This window comes from Ruditapes philippinarum, unplaced genomic scaffold, assembly GCF_026571515.1.
Source record: "Ruditapes philippinarum isolate M1 unplaced genomic scaffold, ASM2657151v2 ctg2878_1_1_1_1, whole genome shotgun sequence".
Lineage (NCBI taxonomy): Eukaryota > Metazoa > Mollusca > Bivalvia > Venerida > Veneridae > Ruditapes > Ruditapes philippinarum.
In genome coordinates, this window is record NW_026856901.1 from 15,492 (window position 1) to 31,454 (window position 15,963).

The following is a 15,963-nucleotide window of genomic DNA, read 5'->3' on the forward strand; positions in this document are numbered from 1 at the left end:
AAGACAGTAAGTATTTAGGTTTTTTTTCCCTTCATCGGGTAGTTTTCTAAATGCTAATCAGTCATATTGTTACTATTGTGACGTGGCTTCTAATAAAAGTGATTGTTGTTATATTTCCTTTTCCGCTTGTTTAAATGATTTATTTATATAGCAAATCAACTATGCAATACAGTACACTGCTAATTATGCAATGTTAACTAAATTAAAGCATAACATAATACAAAAATAAAAATGTACAAATGAAACGAAAATGAGCTGTCAAAATAAAACAAAATGTACTGTCAATCATGTTAAGAATTTGCAAATTTATTTTATTTAATAGAATTGAAATAAAGATGGGGTTATATGAAGATCTTCCAGGCTTCTTAGCTTTTTTGAAGACAGGAACGGAGAAAAGCATGAACAGTCATTTACCTAAATCTGAATTAAAGCAATATTATGGCACATTTACAGTTTTACAAACACATTATTAAGATTTATATTTATTGCTTCGTTTAACTTCGATATAGCAAGCAAATGTTAGGATGATATATGCATGTCACAAGTCAGTACTTTATCATACCCACAACTGTAAATTACACATAATTATATTAAATGTCATTGTGATTTCACTTCGTGCTTGAAACAAACAGTATTTTGAATATTTATATTAACATGCGTTCAAAATTGCATATATATTTGAAACAAAACACAATCAATTTATTGTGTTAAGATCTTTTTTGCAACATTCTAAATGTATCTGTGAATAGAATAACTTGTTTATCAGCCTTATGCATTTGTATCATTTGCTAAATTTCCCCCATCATAACAAAAGTTAACCAGAAAATAATATTTATTTTCGAAATTAAATAATCAGTTATGTTAATCTCATATATCAACCAATTGCTATTAAATTTTATTTGTTAAAAATACAACAACAATATTATACATATTTGTATATCAGTCGACATTGTATAAAAAATGAGAATAATCAGCAATAATTAATATATCCACAATACAAGTAACTTGTTATATTTAAGAAAAATAAGTGAAAACTCCGTTAGTTAGCCGGTTAACATAACTTTATTCTTAACACTGTGCACATCAGACAAAGCTTCTAAGCACTTTGAATTCTTGGAATCTATGAAGATGGTCACCCTCGGCCACGTCTGTGAAAATGAAAAATAAAATCAATCAATTTTGGGTTTTAATCGGGAACAAGTTTAAAGTTTTTTTCCCGTAAACATATTCGGTAAATAAATCATTGCCTTATCCGTGAAAGTTTTATATACATATACGGTAAATAAATCATTGTATTATCCGCGATAGTTTTATATACATATATGGTAAATAAATCATTTTATTATCCGCGATAGTTTTATATACATATACGGTAAATAAATCAGTGCCCTATTCGCGATAGTTTTATCTAACTACAGTGTAACTTCCGAAAACCGAACACCCATGGGACTTGTCAAAAAGTTCGGATTTCAGAGGTTTCCGGAATTCAGAGGTTTATGAAAATGCGGACAAGACTAAGCCACTTAATATCACTAAATGTCAAGGAAGAAGTGGCCTTTACTGTAATATCATATATAATAGTCTTTTAATCAAGATAAAGATGTGAATGAAAAGAATACATTTTTATCTTACTTGCAAATGCTTCGGAATTTCTATCAGTTTGTAGAAATGTTGTAAATTGCATAAACTTACATATCGTCCGATGCTAGTTAACTAATTATTACATCAAATGCTATAAAATCCCTAAAGACTTTTGATGCATACATTGTCCAATAAATTGTCATTTAATCCGCTAATAAACACTTCAAATTAACTGACCGCCGTAAATTACTTTGATTAACCGCATCACTTCAAACATACAATTTCACAGTTTGTGATTTTAACGAGTGTCAAATTACACGGTCACCGCTAATAAATAAACAATCGATAGGGAGATTAAATCTTCCTGCAGGGTTTACAATGTATTTCACACCTTTGGATATTTCCGGTTTTTGGAGGTAAAATTGCATTGACTTGACTCTAAATTTTCGAAAATATCGTCCGGAATTCAGAATTTAGAAGTTCCGGAATTCAGAAGTATTATATTAATAGAAAAATAGAAGGGAAAAAATCGGGACCGAAAAAATTGTTCGGTATTTAGAAGTTTCCGGATTTCAGAAGTTCCGGAATTCGGAAGTTACACTGTATAATGAAGCAAGATGGTCATCCAGAGATAATTTGTATACATTTAATAAAAATCAATATTTACAGTCTGGGACAATAAAACAGCAATGTTTTTTCACTCACTTGGACAATATAAGTAGGAAAGTATAGTATGTGTAAAAATCAATCTACCAGTATTTTAGAAAACGACATTCATTTATGTCATATACATGCATATATATTATTTTGAAACGTGTATATAATATATATACAATATTAATGAATAAAGAGCGGTCCATCGTGTAATTGACCTCTGTATGGCTTTTTTTACGTTTCATTAAATACCTTTCAAGCTAACGAAAAATGAAAACATAATATGAGCAAGACTTTCAACTTTTGTATTATTCTAACATTAGTTAAAAGAACAAGATAATATTAAAAGCAGATATTTTATGCTAAATGTTATGCAAAATATATACACACAATTTTCTTTAGCTTTCGCTTTCACTGTCACTGTCGTTTTCATTATCGTTCTCACTATCACTGTCGTTGTCACTACCGCTGCCACTGCCACTGTTGCTATCACTGTTGTTGTCACTGCTGCTGTCACGCTTGCGAGACCCCTTTCTCTGGTGTCAAAAAAATGATTAAAAAAAATAATACTTTTAATCCCGCTTATTTCATATCGAAGAAATTGTTGATTGTTTTGCACCTTAACGTCGTACGTGCGCATGTAAACATTGTGTGGATTATAAAAATAGATTAAATAAGATATTAAAAATAATACATTAAATAAGCAGGGGTGTACGTTGTCACCGACGCTCTGGTCCGTGTTTGCAAATGACCTCATTCACGAAATTAATAGTCTTGGGCTTGGAATTAACGTTGGTTCTATGATGGTATCTACACTGTTCTACGCGGATGACATAGCGCTGATCTCAGACTCAGAAATAAATTTGCATCCTATTGGCTTTTGTATAGTGCCACCAAATGCTGTTTCCAGTGTTATAACAGTAGTAAATTGGCAAGAGGCTAATTGCAACACATTCAATTCAATGTTTATTTGGCTTTAAACGTGAGTTGCCCTAACTGGATCTAAAACTCCAGACCTAACGCTTTCTAAAAGAGCGTGTAACCCCTCGACCGCGGGAAGTTATTAATAATGAAGAAAACCTCATTATTCTAAATTAAGCTATGTAATCCTCATTAATTTCGGATATTCTGGTCACGGTAAACCTTTTGTTAAACACTGATGTAAATAATCATGTATACATGTAAAGAATTACACAATATTAGAAATCTTCGACCAATCGGGAGCTATGTTTTTTTCCCCGGGAAGGCTTGAAGTCCCGGGAAGTCCCCGTTCATTGGACGCCGCCTTTCCTTGTTGATCTTGTTTATCATATTTAAAAAATTAATGCGCCCGTTATTTGACAATCTTTACGCAGTAATCTCCCCTTAATTTATCGGCTTTAATGTATTTCTAGAGGGAAGAAACTGCTTCGAGGAGCTCGGACGACTTTCGGTTTTTGCAAATAAGCATATAAGGGTCTGAAATTTCGCTACCATTATTTTTTTGGTCTGACCCAAACGAATAAAAAACCCTAAAAGTTGCAACGTCTCTCAAATCAAAAATTCCAAATAGCATATCTGAGATGAACGACGAAACAACATTTCACAGCTGCTACACACCACTTAACACCTGTTGTTTGTGGAAATAAAATGATGTTGTAAACCCCTTACCATAGCATGTCGTCTGTTTTTACGGTCTCTTTGTCCAGAAGACTTCATGTCATACCGATCCTGAAATATTCCATCACATCATATCTATTGTTAATTGTTAATCGTAATAAGAGCAAACCTAACACTAAATTTACAGATATAATATATATAAAATATGTCAACTTTTATGAAGGTGTATCGTTATCTATTGTAATTAAGTCAATAAATATTTATAAAGTATTTATAGTATTTCTATTTCAACCTTTCAAAATAATCTCCTCCTATAGAAATACAAAACTCAATCGTTAAATACGATTTTGCAAGTACTTCAACATAGTCCCTCATGAATCACCATTCAATAGTTGAAAAAATGGCCAAAAAATGCAGCAAAATTATTGTTTAATCTTGGTAGATTTGGAAGTTTCATTGGCACAAAGTTGTCGATCTCGCAACTTTAATATTTTTATGCAACCGCACCATTTGCGAAGCGGTGACATATAGCGATTCACCAGTGTGTGTGTGTGTGTGTGTGTTTGCATGTGTGCGTGTGTGCGTGCGTGATTGTGTGTGTGTGTGTGCGTGTGTTTGATCGTGTGTTCTATAGATTATATAGTGAAAAAATCTTCTTTTGAAAAACCACTAGTCGAATTTCAACCAAACAGGATTGATCCTTGGGTGAAGGGCTTCCAAAGTTGTTCAAAGAATTTCATTCCATGCAGAAATCTGGTTTTATAATAAGCAACTATAAGGATAATTTTAAAAAAATCATCTTGTAAAGACCCAAAAGGCCTTGAGCTTAGATATGTTGCATTGTCTGGTAGACCTCTGGTCAAAATCGGCCCCGCCCGGTGGTCATTGATTTTCACTTTATGTACAAATAGTAAAAACTTAAAATACCTTCTTGTCTGCAGGTACAAGGCTTAGAGGTATGATATTTGGTATGTGTTATTGCCTATAGGTATTCTACCAAAGTTGTTCAAATTTTGCCTATAGTGACAAAATCAACCCCGCCTGGGGCTCATATGTCATATAAGGTTTTCCTTGTATGTATATAGTAAAGACTTCTTCTAGCAATTGACAAATGCTAGAGGTTAGATATTTTGCATGAAACATTGTGTAGTGCACCTCTACGAAGATTGTTCAAATTATAGCCCTGGGGTCAAAATTGGCCCGTCCCGGGGGTCATTGATTTTCAATATGTACATATAGTAAACAAGAAAATTTATTGTCTGAAGGTTCAAGGCTTAGAGCTTTAATATTTGTTACATGATATCATCTATAGTAAATTGTTTTAATTATGCCCTTTACTTTAAAATTGCCCAATTGAATTGACAAAGGCTAGAGTAGAGGTTAAATATTTGGCATGAGAAGTGAACCTCTACCAAGATTGTTCAAATTATAGCCCAGGGGTTAATATTGGCTCCGCCCGGGCGTCATTGATTTTCATTATGTACATATAGTAAAAAATGAATAAAAAGAATTTGACTGAAGGTACTTGGCATAGAGCTTTGATGTTTAGACTTGATGTATTCCTACTCTGAGCTTTTATTTGAATAAAAATAGATTTAACCACTAATCTGATAATAAGAATTAGATAGGTCAGGGATCTATGCATTATGACAATCTTCAAATGTATAGAAACCAAATAAATATGTTCCTACACTACTATTTAAAGTTGTATTAATGCTGTGGCATAGCTTTTTTCACAAATGCAATCTTGTTTAATATTTGTTTATCCTGAATGAATATCGACAGCTCAATATCTATTGCACGTAAAGATATGAAAATATGTCTTGTTTTAAAAAAGTTGACCATATCGGGAAATATGCTGCGGAGAGTTATATACCTTATATTTTTGGAATATAATAAACCTGTTCTGGATAGTAATTGTGTTTTCGATGATCAAGGGGAGATTAATTTATGGTAATTTAACCATTTTTTGCAAGACAGCTTTGCCGAACGCCTGTGTTCGTGTCTATTGATTTATATTTACTATAAACCAATGATTACTTTCAGTATAGATTTGTTTTGCAATATGGAGTTCAATATGTAACACGATGCATGTGTTTATATCTCACAATATTTACACTGTGTCCTTGTTCTGTCGGTGGTAAATAGTTTCCGGAAATGCTGATGTCATACCGATGAAAAATTGAAAAAATGCATTATCTGCAAGTTGCTTATTTTCAGTGTAGACCTGAGGAGACTTTCGATAAATATTACCTAATTTTTATATATAGATTTTGCATGACGCACAATGACAATATATCTTTACTGCAGATTTACAGGAAGGAACATCACAAATTTTAAATAATTAAATGACTACTTTTGATGTAAACCTATTTTGCTACATGTAATACATTATGTGTACATACACTGCGTTCTCCGTAGGTTAAACGACCAGGATTTCCAGAATTTCCGGATCCACCACAGCCCTGAAATATCCCATCATTATATTCAATACTTATAATTTAATACTTATTATTTAATACTTACGAACAAAATATGACAAAACAAGCTATCCAGTAGTCTACTCTAATTTTATATGTAATAGAAAGAGCACCGAAACACGAGGTTATCTGATTTGTACGAAGGGGCGTAGCCCCCGAGTATTAATCAGATTTCCGAGTGTTTTGGTGTTCTTTCTCTTTTGTATCATAGTCAAACATAAAAACACGTTCCCTGTTGTCACAATATGAAACCCCGGCTAAAATGAACCAATGAACGAACATCTGAATATAATATTTCTGTCGCTTTCCCTTTCTCTGCCGTCATAATATGAAAAATGAACCAATCAATAGGCATGCTCTGGAGTGCGGGTAACTAATACCCGCACTCCAGTTAACGCACTGTGCATGTATATGTATACGATTTAACCCTGACACATTTTCAACAGAAAGGTCTCCAAACTATGATACAATTACATATTGTATCAAAGTTTGGGGACTTTCTGTTGAAAATGTGACAGAGTTAAATCTTATAAATATACATGCACAGTGCGTTAACTGGAGTGCAGGTATTAGTTACCCGCACTCCAGAGCATGCCCATTGATTGGTTCATTTTGTCCGGGGTTTACATATTGTGACGACAGAGAAAGGGATAGCGATGGAAATTTCATATTCAGACGCTCGTTCATTGGCTACTTTTTGTGGGGTTCATTTTCTGGTACATATATCAGGGAACGTGTTTTTACTTTTGATTATGATACAAAAGAAAAAGAACATCAAAACAATCGGCAATCTGATTTATACTCGGCTGCAACGCCCCCTAGTGCAAATCAGATAGCCTCATGTTCCGCTGCTCTTTCTATTACTTAGCATGACAAACACTTTAAGATTATGTCAGCACAAATGAATGTTATTTTTATTGTCATAACTTTATCAAACTTTATGTATATCAAATATTGATTATACATATGTTTGTTACTTCATATAAAACAATATGTGTACATACGCTACATTCTCTGTAGGTTAAACGGCCAGGATGTCCATTATTGCAAGAATAGCTCTGAAACATCGACACTGTATTTACTGAAGCCTGCTTATAATCAGTAAACGACAAAACAAAAGTTAACTAGTAAAACATAACAATGTGTTATAAGAGTTTTACATGGCATAACCTCAAATTAAGTTTACACAAAATAATACCAAGATCATAAATTTCGTAACAATTAAAGTTTAAGCCCTTTGAAAAATGACACACAGGTCAATTTTTAACGGATTATTGTTCAATTTGCAACGTTGAAAACTTACACCTACATGTTAAATTATGACCCATCACAAGCTCAAATTTGGCCCCTGTTGAAAACAGATAAACTATTCACAGGCAATATTTCGACTTTGAAATGTAAACCCTATGATTTTGCACAATAAGTCTATGCCATGCAGATATAAATATTTCTATTGTCTTTTCAGATTATGAATGATCAGCATTCTGTTAACAATTCTAATTATTCTAATCATTTGTAATGCAACACAGACATTTTATGCTGCTTACGAAAATAGTTAACTATTATTTACCTTGTAAGCCTTTTCATTTAAACATATCTTATTGCCAAATTAGAAACATATACATACATGTAAAGACAGTAAAAATACAATGGTATAACATAAAAAAGGTTGACCCATAAGTGTTCTCACAATTATCAACGGGTCTTCCCTTTTAGCTTAATTGAGCACAAGGTTCCTATTGTTAAACTATTATGACCTCCCTCTGTCCGGCTTCCATCTTCGTCCGTCATGCGTCTGAAAAACATCTTCCCTAAAATCTATCACTGCATGTTTTTACCAAACTACACGGAAATGAACTTTTTTGGGTACCCTATCAAAACTGTTCAAATGGTTCAGGTCAGTGGCATAAATTGGACACAGGGCCCAAAATGAGGTTTTAGAAATGTAAAATAAAAATATTCTTGTCTGAAAGTACAAGACCAAGAGCTCCAAAATATATGGAGTTTTTAGCTGGTGAATAGGATGTGATATGTACTAAAAATGATATTGACCTAGGGGACAGCATATACACCAGCTAAAAAGTATATATCTGTTGTATTTTATAATTTATAAATCGCTTTTATTTTGGAAATCAAATCTGCCATTTAATACGACTGAAATAGTCATTTTTCAGCTTGTCTGCCTTTTGTCCAAAATTTGGCCTTGTATTTTAATGAGCCCATTAGCAATCTAAATTTGAAATATGCTTAAAATGTCAAGACGATAACTAAAAAACGCTTTTATTTGCCAGTCGCCAAACGTTTATTCAGAATAATTACAACAAACTTGGCGTGACGTAACTTATAGCATCGCGTCTTTAGTGGGATTTCCAGAAAATATTTTTTTTTGAGAACAAACGGTGATTTTACTCTGAAAATCTATTTTTAGAAGAAAAAGAAACAGTGAATTTACCCTGTTATTGACCTGTTATTTTACATAAAAGTAACTTCTTCACCAATCAGAAAAAGGCATTTCAAAGCTATTTATAAATCATATACTAATATCAATTATATGTCTTAGGTCAACACTGGTCCCGCCACGGTTTCATAGGTTTTCCTTTTAAGTTTGTATAATGATCTAGAAAATACGGAAGAGCATTAGTGCCAGGTGTATGTTGTTTAATAACTCGAAATTTCGAGTTACTAACTCAAAATTTCGACTTACTAACTTAAAATTTCGACTTATTAACTCGAAATTTCGACTTACTAACTCGAAATTTCGACTTTCTTATCTCGAAATTTCGAGTTAGTAACTCGAAATTTCGACTTACTAACTCGAAATTTCGACTTACATTGCACGACTTTCATTGGTTGCCGGTGAAAGCAAGGATTGAATTCAAGATACTTTCTTTCGTGTGTAGCTGTTGCACATTGACAGAGCACCTTTAACATTTATTTAACAGAACAATTTTATAGGGTCAAATTGTCCACACATACGGAACATATCCTTCGCTTTTTTGTGGAGGGGGGTTGTAAAATCACACTTTCCACATTTTTATGTTAACCGGGTGTTTCTTTTTCTTAAGCACATATACAACCATCATGTGGAGAAACAACAAGTCCAAAACCCACCCTATTGTAAACTGTGCAATATCATGTGTTAGATAAGTTTTAATTGGCGTGTATACGCCAGTTAGTCTGTCACGTTTCTTTATACTAATAATGTTAACATTATTCATTATTTACTAATACTTTGATATTGTGTTGATAAAAGTTGATAAAAGTGATACTTGTTGTTATATATATGTTGGGAATAATATAAAAGCATCCGATTTTACAAGAAATATAGTCAGTCCAACAATTTTGACAAAGGCCACAGCACGCCCTATTTTGGCCACACCGCGATACTTTCCTCAGATGTCCCACACGTGAAGTATAGGATCGTTTTTTTTACAGGGATGAGAAGACTATGATTAGTGAAAAGATATGTTCGAACAGATGGGATACAATACAACGTGTGAAGAACGCCTGAACGTACAAATTAAAGGAAGCCTTGTTTTTTTAGGTCGGGTGTGTACATGCCATTACTAAGTTTAAGTTAAATTTCAATAGTTTTTGTCCAGACACCCGTTTCTCCATCTCCATCGTTCAAAGGCACTGCCTACTATATCTTATACCATCTAACTAATAACTTTGGCCGTTCTTGTAATGTTAATAAGTCGAAATTTCGAGTTACTCAGTCGAAATTTCGAGATAAGTAACTCGATATTTCGAGTTACTAAGTCGAAATTTCGAGATAAATTACCCGAAATTTCGACTTAGTAACTCGAAATTTCGAGTTAGTAACTCGAAATTTCGAGAAAAGTATCTCGAAATTTCGAGTTAGTAACTCGAAATTTCGAGTTAATAAAAAACATACACCTGGCATAAATGCTCTTCCGTAAGAAAATGATTCACATTTTTTTTCTTAGAAATTTCAACTACTAGAGTAATAAACATCATTTGAAAGATGTCTATCAAAATTGGTCAAATAATGACGCTGGAGTTAAGCTCAGCATCGTCCGGGGTCACATGCTTTCCTGATATGTGAATGTATATAGCAAAAGCTTCAAAACAATTTTCTTTGAAAGAGCTAGAGCTTCTATATTTGACATGAAACATTGGCGAATAAATGTCTACCAAGATTGTTCAAATTAAAGTCCTGGGGTCAAAATTTGGCCTGTCACGGGTCATGGAATTTTCCTGATCTGTAAGTAAAAGCTTCGAAGGAATTATTTTCTGAAAGCTTAACTGTAAGAGCTTAGATATTTGGCATGAAACATCATCTAAAGGATCTCTAATTAGATTGTTTAAATTATGGCACTGGTGGCGCGTCAAAATTGGCCCTACCCTGCGAGTCACGGGGTTTTCCCTTTGATATATGAATATAGAAAATCCTTCAACCTCCGTCATTCTTATTGACTTGGATCTGAATTTGGAATTAAAACTTCATTTTATTATTCTGATAAAGTTTAAACCGCAAAATGAAATGTCAAATGTATTAAGGTTCAATCAATAAAACTAGACATTGAACAAAAAGAGTTAATGTTTATCGGTCACAGTGACAATACCAAAACTGTTATTTTTTCCCCTATTATTGGGAGTTATTTGCAATATCTTAATAAAAGCATTAAAACTAACATCTATTTCCATTGTTTTCTTTTAAGTTATTTCAATAGCTAATAATTATTAAGCTCGGAAGTTGCTCCAAAAGCGTTGTAAGTGTTATTAAATAATTTACCAGATCTATCTTTTCAGTCAGCTATTTTTAGGTATGATCCCATTTTGATCAAAATTTAACGACTCATCAGGTCTCATCGTCTTTCGATCAAATTTAAATGATGAAATGTTGACAGGGTCATTGTTCGACGTTAAAAGTGGCCAAAGGTAAATTTTCAACGCATGCGTTATTGCTTTACGGGCTCACAATTTGATGTTACACCATCGTTCATATGTCTATACAGTATTTCGTTTACATTCAATATAGAAACTTTACTACTGTTGGAATGGATATATCATGCCATATGTTGTGTAGTATGAATACATACACTGTTTCCTTGAGGTGTGGAGATGCCAAGATAGTTTCTAATGTTTCCAAAAGGATTAACGAGGGATGTTCGAAATGTATTGCTTATTTCTATCTGGAGACTTTAAATTTCAAGTTAGCTCAAAAGTGTTCATTTCATGCTCTCGAAGTACTCCCCTTGACTAGAAATGCAACGTTTCAGCCGATGTATCCACTTATTGAAGGCGTCACGGTACGCTGATATGGGTACAGTAATAAGGTACTGATGAACGGCAGATCCAAGTGCATGTCGGGACTTGTATTTCCACCAAGCAAGGAAGGATTTCAATTTCGGAAACAAAAAGATATCACATGGGGCAAGGTCTGGAGAATACGAGGGGTGAGGCAAATCAGTTAATTTTTCAAAAACGCCGAAACTTTTACGGAGGTATGAGCGGGGGCATTGTCATGTAGAAGGTGGATATGCTTAAAACCAGTGACAGGGCGTCGTTTTTTATACTACATTTTTCAGTTTTTTAAGTACTACGTCTTTGTAGTACTCCCCAGTGATACTTTTGCCCTTTTTCACCAGCACTTTTATTGCAACTCCTTCACCAGAGAAGAAAATTGCATACAAAACCTTCTTTGCACTCAAAGACCGTTTGGCAATTATTTGGGCGTTTAGTGGCTAAGATTTTGTTGCTAACTTTTCATACTGGCTCAAAATAATGGACCGTGGTTTCATCACCTGTGACGACATTGGCAAACTGTTTTTGTCATATTTTGGAAACATTTGAAACAGTTTTTTTGCCACCTTAACCTGTTGCATCTTTTGCTCATCGGTCAACAGATGTGGCACTCATCAAGCAGAAATCTTTCTGACTTTCAAATGCTTCTTCAAAATAAAGTGCACCGTTGATAGTGATTACCTACCTTTCGTGCAATATTACGAACTGTAAATCTGACATCTCCTTCAATGATATATTTTATTTTTGAAACGATTTCGTTACGAGATGCAGATTTTGGCCTACCTGATTTTGGTGCATTTTTGATGCATTCTACACCAGACATAAATTTCTTTTTTACATCGCCTAAATGTGTCATAAGACACACAAGAAGGCCTATAAGCAGTTGAGAGTTCAGGCATCAACTGCTTCTAAGAGCAACCAAGTTTTAAGCGAGCTTTGATGTAAGCCCGTATTTCATCTTTTTTGTCGACGCTTCAACCAACCATTTGTGCGACAGACGCGCCCTCAGGCGCGTTTAGAGCTATGTCATCTACACATCTACAGGATTTCGGCGGCTACAGTTAAGGAAGTGTCCTCAATCGAATAACAGCCCACGAAATAGTGCATGAATTTGATCCTATGAAGCTCCCATTCTTAGGTAGAATTCTTAAAAGCATCCATACCCTTTTCAATTTCAAATTGAGTTATCCAAGTTGAAATATGAACGTATAATGATTAATAAAAAAAAACGCTGTCCCGTAGAATTATTGCGCAATATGCAAATAACTGCAGAAACGATTTACCGCTGTCGAAAAAGTAGGACAGCAAATTATACTATAATTAAGGTGTAAGCTCAATAGTGCCAAGAAATTATTAATAGGAAATAAATATTTTCAACATTAAACAAAACATTATAATTAACAAATCAAAACTTTTTCACGACTTAGCAAATCTAGAATATCTCGCGCATTTATAAAAGAAGAACTCTTTTAGTGACGTCATACCGCGGATGTATCTGATTCTTGCGGGACAGCGGAATCTTTGTCGGCGAGCAGTTGTTAATAAATTAAACCACAGTACAAAGGTAAGTATTATAAATATTTATTTTTGAAGATGCATGTAACAAGAGAGTTTTTTAACACTTTACCACCACTTTCATGGTAATCTTTATTGAAGGAAGTTATAATATCAGTTACTTCCGATTCTTGTGTTTTGTTTACATAATTTTCTAGGTCATGCTATGAACCTGTGTAACTGCCTCCGTGGTCGAGGGGTTAGAGTCGATGACTTCTAATCCAGTTGCCTCTCTGGCGTGAATTCGATCCCCGGGAGATGCTTTGGTAGTTTAGCGCGGAGGAAGGTAGGACACTTTAAACGTCTGTACAGCGTTAACGACTGAATTAAAGATATTGGTGTTCGGATTCATTTTCTTAGTTAGACCATTTTCTTTCATTCTAGATAGTTTTCACAACAAAATTCGACAAAAAATTGTTTTTATTTATCAGATTTTTCAAACAAAATGGCGCCCTCAATGTGAAAATACACAGGGAGATGATAAGAACGGCGAGTGCATTGTTGTAGAATAATGCACGCTTCGGGCCTTCTTTGTTTATATAGAAAAATTTCCGATAATGTTAGAATTCATCATTTAACACGGAAATGGTGAAATTTTGAATTTAGAAACATCCGCAGATGTTTTCATATGGCGGCTATCATGGAACCTTCAATGTGACACAGTAGTGCCATTCCATGAAAAGCGGCATATGGTCCCCAAGTAAAAGAATGCTTTTGCCCTAAACGAGAAAACAATGGGCGGAACTAAATAAAATGGAATTTTGAAAGGGGATCTGAGGTTATGCAGCCTGCATATCACAGATAAGACGTCAAAAGACAAATTTAAAAAGCAGACAACATATCCTAAGGGTGATTATACAGTATTCAAGTAGGAATACTGGAACCACCTAAAAATAGATAAATACAGAATCCCTAAAGAAAGCCCAACACGGCAAAATTGAAAATGTTGTAGGCTCGGTTTAATTGAGCCTGTTCATGGACGGTACTGGAAAGTGCAAACTACCGTCCACGCCCCCTAGCACCGGCTTAAGCAGAATTCAACATTTAACACAAAAATGGTGAAATTTTGAATTTAAAAACATCCGCAGATGTGTTCATACGGCGGTTATCATGGAACCTTCAATGTGACACTTCCGTGCCATTCCATGAAAAGCGGCATATGGTCCCCAAGTAATAAAAAGCGTGTGCCCTAAACGTGAAAACAATGGGCGGAACTAAATACAAGAGCGATCAGTAATCACATGTGTCGCCTCATGATGGCCAATTTCATGTTGGGACAAATTTTGTGACAGAAAGACGGACAGTGCACAACTAGACTTGGTACTGATCATTCCTGTAAAGTTTGGATAAAATTGCACCAGTAGACTAGTTTATGAGGAGTAGTCCGGACAAGCTTTTGCGTATCTGGCAACACACAGAAAAAAACACCTTTTTATCAAAGGGCCATAACTCGGCCAAAAATCATTCAACCGGAAAACCCGTGCAATATGCGCAAGGACTTGAGCTACAGATCAATCCTGTAAAGTTTCATTGAAATTGCATTAGTGGTATAAGAGAAGTAGTCCGGACAAACTTTAAAATTAAAAATTATTAAAGGGCCATAACTCTGACAAAAATCATTGAACCGGAAAATGCTTACAATATGCACAACTAGACTTGGTACTGATCATTCCTGTAAAGTTTGGATGAAATTGCACCAGTAGTTTATGAGGAGTAGTCCGGACAAGCTTTTGTGTATCTGGCAACACACAGAAAAAAACACCTTTTTGTCAAAGGGCCATAACTCGGCCAAAAATCATTCAACCGGAAAACCCGTGCAATATGCGCAAGGACTTGAGCTACAGATCAATCCTGTAAAGTTTCATTGAAATTGCATTAGTGGTATAAGAGAAGTAGTCCGGACAAACTTTAAAATTAAAAATTATTAAAGGGCCATAACTTTGACAAAAATCATTGAACCGGAAAATGCTGACAATATGCACAACTAGACTTGGTACTGATCATTCCTGTAAAGTTTGGATGAAATTGCACAAGTAGTTTATGAGCAGTAGTCCGGACAAGTTTTGTGACGGACGGACGGACAGACAGACAGACAGACAGACAGACGGACAGACAGACAGACGGACAGACAGACGACGGAGAAGTGATCCCTATATGTCGCCACTACTCCGTAGAGGCGACACAAAAATGTAATTTTGAAAGGGGATCAGAGGTTATGAAGCCTGCGTATCACAGATAAGACGTCAAAAGACAAATTTAAAAAGCAGGCAACATATACTTAGGGTGGTACAACTTTATTCAAGTAGGAATATTGGAACCACCCAACTAGAAAATGCCGAAAAGTTGAAACTAAAAATACCACAAGCACAACAATCATGTCGTGCTAAACGATCTTCAAGGATCGAAAATATAACATCATTAATTAAATGTACGGGGAGACTTTTTACAGCCGCCACACGGCACAAATAACACGGATGTGATCATGAAATAGATAAATACAGAATCCCTAAAGAAAGCCCAACACGGCAAAATTGAAAATGTTGCAGGCTCGGTTTGATTGAGCCTGTTCATGGACGATACTGTAAAGTGCAAGTTACCGTCCACGCCCCCTAGCACCGGCTTAAGCAGAATTCAACATTTAACACAAAAATGGTGAAATTTTGAATTTAGAAACATCCGCAGATGTGTTCATACGGCGGTTAAGTTGAAAATGGCCAAATAGAAGAAACCAAAAATACCACATAACATGTATACACAACAATAATGTCGTGCTGAACGATCTTCAAGGATCGAAAATATAACATCATTGATAAAATGTACGGGG

The 15,963-nt window shown here is 34.6% G+C and overlaps 1 protein-coding gene across 1 annotated transcript; it reads right to left on the bottom strand.

Moving 5' to 3' along the window:
* Positions 1-290: 290 nt before the first annotated feature.
* Positions 291-7,644, bottom strand: LOC132748075 (clumping factor B-like). The gene is made up of 5 exons (XM_060737618.1): positions 7,319-7,644; positions 6,240-6,299; positions 3,886-3,945; positions 2,626-2,771; positions 291-1,148 (listed from the first exon to the last, which is right to left on the bottom strand). Exons 1-4 carry the CDS (start codon positions 7,379-7,381, stop codon positions 2,634-2,636), a joined length of 321 nt encoding a protein of 106 aa, XP_060593601.1. The 5' UTR covers positions 7,382-7,644; the 3' UTR covers positions 291-1,148; positions 2,626-2,633.
* Between the last annotated feature and the right edge of the window lie 8,319 nt (positions 7,645-15,963).

Coding starts and splice junctions, on each gene's coding strand:
- LOC132748075 (XM_060737618.1), bottom strand. CDS start 7,381: ATGTTTCAGAGCTATTCTTGCAATAATGGACATCCTGGCCGTTTAACC. Junction 3,946..6,239: donor TAACCTACGGAGAACGCAGT/GTATGTACACAT, acceptor GGAATATTTCAG/GATCGGTATGACATGAAGTC. Junction 2,772..3,885: donor AAAACAGACGACATGCTATG/GTAAGGGGTTTA, acceptor TTTTGACACCAG/AGAAAGGGGTCTCGCAAGCG.